The sequence below is a fragment of the Pristiophorus japonicus genome, chromosome 3 (assembly GCF_044704955.1).
Source record: "Pristiophorus japonicus isolate sPriJap1 chromosome 3, sPriJap1.hap1, whole genome shotgun sequence".
In the NCBI taxonomy this organism is placed as follows: domain Eukaryota; kingdom Metazoa; phylum Chordata; class Chondrichthyes; family Pristiophoridae; genus Pristiophorus; species Pristiophorus japonicus.
In genome coordinates, this window is record NC_091979.1 from 123403838 (window position 1) to 123413902 (window position 10065).

Consider the following 10065-nt stretch of genomic DNA (forward strand, 5'->3'; position numbering starts at 1 on the left):
ACAATCTTAACAAAACAGAATTAGTAAAAGCTTTTAGCATTCTTATATTATTCATGTAACAACAACAATTTATTTCACATCTACCCCATACCTTGGATTGTTAGTTTGGCTTTGCAAGAGTCACTTCCAGTCTCATTTGTGGCTTTACATAGGTAGTCACCACTTTCTGTTTTAGTAGATGCTTTAATTTCCAGGGCAGCTGTACCATCCATAAAGGTTATGTTCAATTTTTCAGATGGTTTTATTTCTTTCCTGTCTTTAAACCATTGTATCTTAATTGGCTCAGACCCATGGAAATGACAGCTAAGCTGCAATAACTCTCCTTCAGTTATTGTCATTGGTTTAAGTGGTATGTCACAGACCGGAGGCTTTTTAAGCTCTAAAATAACAACAAAATAAATGTCAGTGTATAAAATGGAAAATCTGCAATCATCAAACATAATATCAATTCTTTAAACTATTTATTTTACCCAGTCCGTATCCCCTGCCCCTTTGAGCTTACCCACTGCTATTCCTCATCATCACATTTCCTCTTTTATCAGGAGAGTTTAACAGTCTGTGCTGCAGACTACTTCACAGTCATAATTAATGGCAATCCAACCATGGCTCAGTGGGTAGCACTCTCGCCTCTGAGTCAAAAGGTTGTAGGTTCAAGTCTCACTCCAGAGACTTAAGCACAAAAAACTAGGCTGACACTCCAGTGCAGTGCTAAGGGAGTGCTGCACTGTCAGAGGTGTCGTTTTTCGAATGAGTCGTTAAACCGAGGCCCCTTCTGTTCTCTCAGGCAGATAGAAAAGATCCCATGACACTATTTTCAAGAGCAGGGAAGTTATCCCTGGTATCCTGGTCAATAATTATCCCTAATCAACATAATAAAAACATATTATCTGATCATTATCACATGTGGGAGCTTGCTGTACACAATTGGCTGCTGCGTTTCCTGCATTACCAAAGTGACTACACTCCAAAAGTAGTTCATTGGCTGAAAAGCACTTTGGGACGTCCTGAGGTTGTGAAAGGCGCTATATAAATGCAAGTCTTTCTCTCTCCATAATTTGCGAACAAAACATGCATTTTTGCTGAGCTATACTTTTTCTGGAGGTGTTTCGCATCCTCCCTCCACACAGTGGTTCATCTAGTCACCTGTCCAGGATATGGTAAAACTTGTCCAAAGATAAAAAAAATAAGTCTGAATTACTGTCAAGTGAGATTTGAACTCATACCACTTTAGTTAGAGTTCAACATTATTACAGTAGCAGGCAGGAAAAGATACAAATACAAATCCTAAGATAAAAAAAGAACTTGCTCTCTCAGAACCTAGAAGAATATAAAAACATTCCAAAGACATTCGTATCCATATTTTCAGTTTAGGTTGAAAATCTTATACATATTTTCTGCCGTAGTCATTGGTTGAAATACAAGATCTAAATGAAATGTTGATGATAACAGCTGACAATACGCAGAATTTAGAATTGTTCATCTATTAGACAGATGAATAATAAAGGATATCAAGTTTTTAAAAATTACTAATATATACAAGAACACAAGAAATAGGAGCAGGAGTAGGCCATTTGAGCCCCTCGAGCCTGCTCCGCCATTTAATAAGATCATGGCTGATCTGATCATGGACTCAGCTCCACTTCCCTGCCCGCTCCCCATAACCCTTTATTCCCTTATTGCTCAAAAATCTGTCCACCTCTGCCTTAAATATATTCAATGACCCAGCCTCCACAGCTCTCTGGGGCAGAGAATTCCATAGATTTACAACCCTCTGAGAAACAAATTCCTCCTCATCTCAGTTTTATTCTGAGACTATGCCCTCTAGTTTTAGTTTCCCCCATGAGTGGAAATATACTCTCTGCATCCAACTTGTCCAGCCCTCTCATTATCTTATATGTTTCAATAAGATCACCTCTCATTCTTCTGAACTCCAATGTGTATAGACCCAATCTACTCAAGCTATCTTCATAGTCAACCCCATCATCTCCGGAATCAACCTAGTGAACAGCCTCCAATGCAAGTATATTCTATAGACTCTGGATCAGTTCCTATGAATTGGAGGGTAGCTAATGTAACCCTACTTTTTAAGAAAGGAGGGAGAGAGAAAACAGGGAATTATAGACCAGTTAGCCTGACATTGGTAGTGGGGAAAATGTTGGAATCAATTATTAAAGATGTAATAGCAGTGCATTTGGAAAGCAGTGACAGGATCAGTCCAAGTCAGCATGGATTTATGAAAGGGAAATCATGCTTGACAAATCTTCTATAATTTTTTGAGGATGTAACTAATAGCGTGGACCAGGGAGAACCAGTGGATGTGGTGTATTTAGACTTTCAAAAGGCTTTTGACAAGGTCCCACACAAGAGGTTAGTGTGCAAAATTGAAGCACATGTTATTGGGGGTAATGTATTGACGTGGATAGAGAACTGGTTGGCTGACAGGAAGCAAAGAGTTGGAAGAAACGGGTCCTTTTCAGAATGGCAGGCAGTGACTAGTGGGATACCGCAAGGCTCAGTACTGGGACCCCAGCAATTTGCAATATACATTAATGAGTTAGATGAAAGAATTAAATGTAATCTCTCCACGTTTGCAGATGACACTAAGCTGGGTGGCAGTGTGAGCTGTGAGGAGGATGCTAAGAGGCTGCAGGGTGACTTGGACAGGTTAGGTGAGTGGGCAAATGCATGGCAGATGCAGTATAATGTAGATAAATGTGAGGTTATCCACTTTGGTGGCAAAAACAGGAAGGCAGAATATTATCTGAATGGTGACAGATTGGGAAAAGGCAAGGTGCAATGAGACCTGGGTGTAATGGTACATCAGCCATTGAAAGTTGGCACGCAGGTACAGCAGGCGGTGAAGAAGCCAAATGGCATGTTGGCCTTCATAGCGAGTGGATTTGAGTATAGGAGCAGGGAGGTCTTACTGTAGTTGTACAGGGCCTTGGTGAGGCCACACCTTGAATATTGTGCACAGTTTTGGTCTCCTAATCTGAGGAAGGACGTTCTTGCTATTGAGGGAGTGCAGCGAAGTTTCACCAGACTGATTCCTGGGATGGCAGGTCTGACATATGAAGAAAGATTGGATCGACTAGGCTTATATTCACTGGAATTTAGAAGAATGAGAGGGGATCTCATGGAAACATATAAAATGCTGACGGGATTGGACAGGTTAGATGCAGGAAGAATGTTCCCGATGTTGGGGAAGTCCAGAACAAGGGGTCACAGTCTAAGGATAAGGGGCAGGCCATTTAGGACCGAGATGAGGAAAAACTTCTTCACTCAGAGAATTGTGAACCTGTGGAATTTTCTACCACAGAAAGTTGTTGAGTCCAGTTCATTAGATATATTCAAAAGGGACTTAGATGTGGCCCTTACGGCTAAAGGGATCAAGGGGTACGGAGAGAAAACAGGAATGAGGAACTGAAGTTGCATGATCAGCCATGATCATATTGAATAGTGGTGCAAGCTTGAAGGGCTAAATGGCCTACTCCTGCGCCTATTTTCTATGTTTCTATGTTAAATACGGAGACCAAAACTGCACGCAGTACTCCAGGTGTGGCCTCACTAATACCCTGTACAGTTGTAGCAGGACTTCTCTGATTTTTTACTCTATCCCCCTTGTAATAAAAGCCAACATTCCATTTGCCTTCCTGATTACTTGCTGTACCTGCATAGTAACTTTTTGTGTTTCATGCACAAGGACCCCCAGGTCTCTGTACTGAAGCACTTTGCAATTTTTCTCCATTTAAATTATAATCTGCTTTTCTATTTTTTCTGCCAAAGTGGATAACCTCACATTGTCATACACTATACTACATCTGCCAAATTTTTGCCCAATCACTTAGCCTGTCTATATCCCTTTGCAGATTTTTTGTGTCCTGCTCACAATTTGCTTTCCCACCCATCTTTGTATCATCAGCAAACTTGGCAACATTACACTCGGTCCCTTCATCCAAGTCATTAATGTAGATTGTAAATAGTTGAGGCCCCAGTACCAATCCCTGCGGCACCCCACTAGTTACTGTTTGCCAACCGAAAAATTACCCATTTATTCTGACTCTCTGTTTTCTGCTAGTTAGCCAATCCTCTATCCATGCTAATATATTACCACCAACCTCGTGAACTTTTATCTTGTGCAGTAACTTTTTATGTGGCACCTTATCGAATGCCTTCTAAAAATCCAAATACACCACATCCACTGATTCCCCCTTATCCACCCTGCTCATTACATCCTCAAAGAACTCCAGCAGATTTGTGTAAACATGATTTCCCTTTCATAAAACCATGCTGACTCTGCTTGATTGAATTATTCTTTTTTCAAATGGTCTGCTACTGCTTCCTTAATAATGGACTCCAGCATTTTCACAACGACAGATGTTAGGCTAACCGGTCTTCTATAGGTTCCTGCTTTCTGTCTGCCTCCTTTTTTAAATTAGGGCGATACATTTGCGGTTTTCCAATCTGCTGAAACCTCCCCAGAATCCAAGGAATTTTGGTAGATTACAACCAATGCATCCACTATTTCTGCAGCTACTTCTTTCAGGACCCTAGGATGTAAGCCATCAGGTTCAGGGGACTTTTAGTCCCATTATTTTACCGAGTGCTACTTCTTTAATGATAGTGCTTGTATTAAGTTCCTCCCTCCCTATAGCCCCTTGATTATCCACTATTGAGATGTTTTTAATGGCTTCTACTGTGAAGACCGATACAAAATCTCAAAGTCTCTGCCATTTCCCTGTTCCCCATTATTAATTGACTATTAATTGAATATTTAACTAAATAAGCAACAGTAGACTATGCAAGCATTAGATTCCCCATCCACTGTTACCAGGCACAAAGAGTGATAAAATAATAGTCTTCTTCACTAACCTTTGATCAGTACAGACACATTAAAACTTGCAGTGCCTGCTTCATTGGATATTTCACATGTATAAACAGCAGAATCAGTAAGATGTGTGTTTTTAATGTTCAACATTACTACATTATTTTTTAATGACCATTCATATTTTTCAGTTTGCAAGATCTCTTGTTCATCTTTGAACCAGGTTACAGATATTGGTTGTGAACCAGAAACACGAGCTTCAAGTTTTATAGATTTTCCTTCTGTATCCTGTATTGTTTCAAGAGGTTTTTTCGTAAAGCTTGGTGGAATTTTACGTTCTGTAACAAACAGGTATAGCAACATGAATAATATTACATATATCCAAAAGATACAGATATATTTTACATTTCTTCAGTGACGTTATGTTTCCATGTGAGAAATCTTTTAAAAAGTAAAGACCTGTAAATTTGCCTTAAGTAATGAATGGTGATAGGTGATTAAAATGAAGAGTTATTGATAAGGATTAAAAAGATTTTCACCATTTTTTATGTTAATTTTCACAGTTTAGATTTGTTTTTAAAGTAATTGCCTTTCCCGACTGTCTTACTGGCAAAAGAAGAGCTCCACACAGATAACATAACAAAAACTGAACAAATAACTAGAAAACAATCATAATGAAGAAGTAAAACTAACAAGTAGCAACATTCTTCTTCCAAATGAATAAAGTTTAACCTGGAATATTGTGCTAGAGGGAAAAGAATAACAACTTATATAGAGCAATACCTTTTACAGTCACTTCCGTTTTGCATGAATCCTTTCCAATATCATTGCTGGCTTCACAAACGTACTGCGAAGAGTCTCCCTTGTCTGCCTTTAGAATTGTCAAGTGAGGTGTGTTTTCCACACAGGTTATCTTGTAATTGCCGCCTGATCGAATCTCTTTGTCACCCTTCAGCCAAATAACTTTAATTGGGCGAGAGCCAATTAAATGGCATTCAAGTTCTACACATTGCCCAGTGGTAACTTCGACTGGTTCGAGTTTTTTGTCAAATACAGGGGCAACTCTAGGCTCTAAAAATATAACAAGAAACAATTATTTCCTGTCATAATACTATCAAGAGTAAAGCAATAACATCTAGGAATGACAGGTGAAAGAAAGTATAAATTCTACAAAATTAAGGTAAAAGATAATAAAGACAAAAAGCTGAAGATATTTAGTAAAGATTTTACCCAACAAACCTTTTATAGTTAGTTTGGAACTACATGAAGCATCTCCAACCATGTTGGAAGCTTTGCAAGTGTATTCACCAGCATGATCCATCTCAGTGTTAAGAATTGTAAGAGATGCTACATTCTCTATGAAAGATATCATTAAGTTTTCTGCACTGGCCAATTTTACACTATCTTTAAACCAAGAAGTTTCAATAGGAGTTGAACCAGAAATACGACACTCAAATGTCACTGGAACATGAAGAGTTCCTTCCATAGCCTTAATTTTTCTTGCGAAAGAAGGTGCAGTTTTAAGTTCTGTAAAATAAACAGTTACATAAGAACATGAGAAATAGGAGCAGAATGAGTTCACCAAAACTGTGATTATACAGGAAATGATTTGTTGAACCACAATGAAAAGATTAAAACAGAGAAACATATGGCATGCAAATCTGTCAAGCACAGATGTTAATTAATCTGCCAAGCAATGTCACACCTTGTACAGTGAGCATGGCCTTTGATGAACAGGCTCCTATTTTATTTTCAGCTTTGCATATAAATTCTCCACAGTCACTCATAGTTGCTTTCTTCAGTTCAATTTTTGCAATATTGTTCACAAACTCCATTTTGAAATTAGGGGTGGCTCTCAATTTTGTGTCTCCTTTGTACCAAGCCACTTTGATTTCAGGTGTTCCAGTAAGTATGCATTCAAAAGATCCTGAGTCTCCTACTGTTATTTCCAGAGGCTCTAAATGTTGGACAAATGTTGGTGGCTCTATGGTATAATCAAGGTATAATCAATATATATCAACAATTTGAGAATATGTATATTATACATGTAAAAAAAAGCAAAGAAACAGAATACTGATGCAAAGTCAGTGACTGAAAGACATCAAGAGTTAACAAACCTAATATTTTCACTTCAGCATGACAGGTGTCCCTTCCAGCATCATTTTCTACCTCACAGGTGTATTTTGCCCCATCATCTCTAACACTGTTGAGAATCTCCAAAATACAAGAGGTTTCAGTTGTAGTTATAATATGTTTTTCAGACTGGAATATATCTAATCCATTCTTCTTCCAGAGTAATTTGATTTCTGGGGTACCAGAGTATGTGCAGTCTAGACAAACTGACTTCCCCAGTACAACACTAGAATCCTTCAATTTCTTCTGGAATACTGCTGGTTCTGGGAAAGATACATATGAAAATAGTTGTCAAAAAAATCCTAACAACTCAAGCAAAATGTTAATTTACACAGATGTTCTTTCTTTAAATCGGTATTTTACAAACCTTTCACAAATAATTTTGTTGTACAAGAGTCTTTGCCAGCTTCGTTACTGACTTGACAGATATAGTCTCCACTTTGGGAAGGGTCTACATTTAGTAGCTCGAGTACTGCTGTTGAGTCACTTAAAGAAATGTGACATTTCCTTCCTGTTACCAGTTCAGTGCTACCTTTAAACCATTTCACTTTTAATGGAACTGTTCCAGTAACAACGCTTATAAATCTCATTGTTGAACCAGGTAAAACTTCCTGAGGATCAGGTTTGCTCACAAATGAGGGCGGTTCTAAAGGGATCAAAGCAAAATAGTGTAATGTAATATTAAGTTATAAATTTACCAGAGATTTAAATGTAAGTGTAAGACCGTAAATAAAAACAAAATCAGTTTTTCTCTTTTTTCATAATGTTTACCCCTTTGTTACCCTCTTTTCTGATGGCAGTGACTGATGCTAATCTACAGATTAGTTGCCTTCCAGTATCTCACCCAAGTGACCATTCTTCATGGCTAAGTCTGGAAGGTCAGCATCAGCAGACCATTTGACCTTGAAAATGATCATAGTTGAGCCTGATTCTGTCCTGACCCAAAACCCAAATCATTGCACTTTCAAGCTGGAGTCCCTTGAAAGTGATGACAGGACTGCTGGTCGATTTTTTTCTCCATTTTCTAACTCAGGTCATGGAGGCCAATTATATGTGTCTCCGACCACTGACTTGAGACCTTCTTGCTAGACAAGGCTCAGTGTCATGTCACATGGTGACATTTACACACCAGGGGAGTACCAAATAAAAATCATTTAGAATACAACAAATGATAAACATAATCTAAATACAATGAGTAAGGAAAATACTGGAATCTTCATTAAGAAATAAACTGACCTTTCACGGTCAAGACACCACTGCATTCATCACTTCCTGCAGCATTTGTTGCTTTACATGTATAATTGCCAGCATCTGACATTTCCAATGTAGTTACTTTCAAATCACATGTATTATCTCCAAATGCAAGATGATATTTTTCTCCCTGTACAATCTCCTGTCCGTTTTTGAACCAAGACATAGTAATGGGTGGTGAACCAGACACTTTGCATTCCATTTGGATGGGAGAAGCCAAGATACCACCCACGTTCTTTAATTTTCTTGTAAATGTTGGTGGAATCATTCGATCTGTTTAAGTTACATCAATGAACCATGATTATAAAGGGATTACAAAAAATTATTTGAGAAATCCTAAAGAAACTAGTGTGAATAAGAAAAAGTAGTAAACCAAACCTAGAATGCTGACTGATGCTTTGCAGCTGCTGCTACCGACATTATTCAGGACTTCAAAAGAATATTCACCACTATCTGCCTTCTCTGCAGACAGAATCTTTAGACTGGCAATCTCATTATCAAAACTGATCTTATATTTTCTACTAGATGCTAACTCTTGATCATCTTTCAACCATTTTGTTATTAGTTCTGGCGTGCCTCTAACAATGCATTCCAAAGTTGCTGGATCTCCTGCAGTTACACTGACGGATTCGGCTTTTTCCACTATTGTGGCAGGTTCTATAAGAAGAAAACATTTTTTTACAAAATATTCTTGATATACATTGGCAAATAAAATAACAGTTGGTAATCCTCTCAAATATGAATAAAATTCTAGAAAAATCTAATACATTGACATTAGGTGACTGACCCAGGAGTGATACTGTAGCAGGACACTCTTGCATTCCAGCATCATTTTTGATTTGGCAAGCATATTTTCCAGCATGAACTGGCTCCATTTTTGCAATATGTAAAGTAACAATGTTCTGTTCATAGGTAATAGTCATGTACTCATTATCTTTCACTTCTTCCTTTTCCTTGATCCATGTTACATTAATTGGTTCTGAGCCTTTAATGGTAGCTTGTAAGGTTATAGACTCTCCCAGCACAGAAGAAATATTTGAAAGTTTCTTCACAAATACTGGTGGCTCTGAAGAATTAAAGAAATATTCCTTACATGTGAAACATAAACTAAAAGAAATGTGTTCCTACAATTGTAACAGTAGCAAAATTTAAATGTACAATTTGGAAAATTTACCAACCTTTGAGATTTAATGTGCCAGTGCAAGTGTCACTTCCCACATCATTCTTGGCCGTGCACATGTATTCCCCGATGTCTGGAGTCTCAACTTTAAGAATATGAAGGCTTGTTACATGGTTTTCATAAGTAATTTTATACTTTTTACTTGCTCGGATTTGCCTTTTGTCTTTGTACCAGGTAACTTCAAAAGGAGATGTACCACTGAATTCACACTGCAGTAGGACATCAGAGCCTTTTAGTACACCAACTGCCTCAAGTGTTTTACTGAAAACAGGAGGTTCTGTAAGAAGATTATAATTTGTCTCATTTATGCATTCATGAAGAAAAGATACTTGCTTTATAACTTTGATAAACTTTTTCATATGCATCTGAAAAAAGCCACCTACCTTTGACTGTAACAGCTACACTGCAACTGGCACTGCCAGCTTCATTTTGAGCTTCACAAATGTAATCACCACTATCTTCCATAAAAGTATCAATCATTTCAAGAACTGCTACAGAATTATCAAAATGAATTTTGTATTTGTTACCAGCACTAATTTCAATGTCATTCTTGAACCATGAAACCTTGATTTCAGGCGTGCCAGTCACTTTGCACTCAAAATGTGCTGATTCGCCCTTCTTCAGTACTTTGGATGGTTCCAGCTTCTGAGTGAAAGTTGGGGGCTCTGGGAAATCA

General features: G+C 38.0%; 1 protein-coding gene across 2 annotated transcripts in view; it reads right to left on the reverse strand.

The window, feature by feature from the left end:
• ttn.2 (titin, tandem duplicate 2) overlaps window positions 1-10065 on the reverse strand; it is a 413561-nt gene that overhangs the window by 234111 nt on the left and 169385 nt on the right. For both annotated transcript variants that reach the window (XM_070875791.1, XM_070875789.1), the window contains 12 exons: window positions 9773-10054; window positions 9388-9666; window positions 8997-9275; window positions 8588-8866; window positions 8195-8482; window positions 7326-7604; window positions 6943-7221; window positions 6531-6809; window positions 6065-6352; window positions 5609-5896; window positions 4873-5163; window positions 92-379 (listed from right to left, as the gene is read on the reverse strand). In XM_070875791.1, coding sequence (XP_070731892.1) covers window positions 92-379; window positions 4873-5163; window positions 5609-5896; window positions 6065-6352; window positions 6531-6809; window positions 6943-7221; window positions 7326-7604; window positions 8195-8482; window positions 8588-8866; window positions 8997-9275; window positions 9388-9666; window positions 9773-10054 — 3399 coding nt within the window. The remainder of the gene's footprint in view (window positions 1-91; window positions 380-4872; window positions 5164-5608; window positions 5897-6064; window positions 6353-6530; window positions 6810-6942; window positions 7222-7325; window positions 7605-8194; window positions 8483-8587; window positions 8867-8996; window positions 9276-9387; window positions 9667-9772; window positions 10055-10065) is intronic.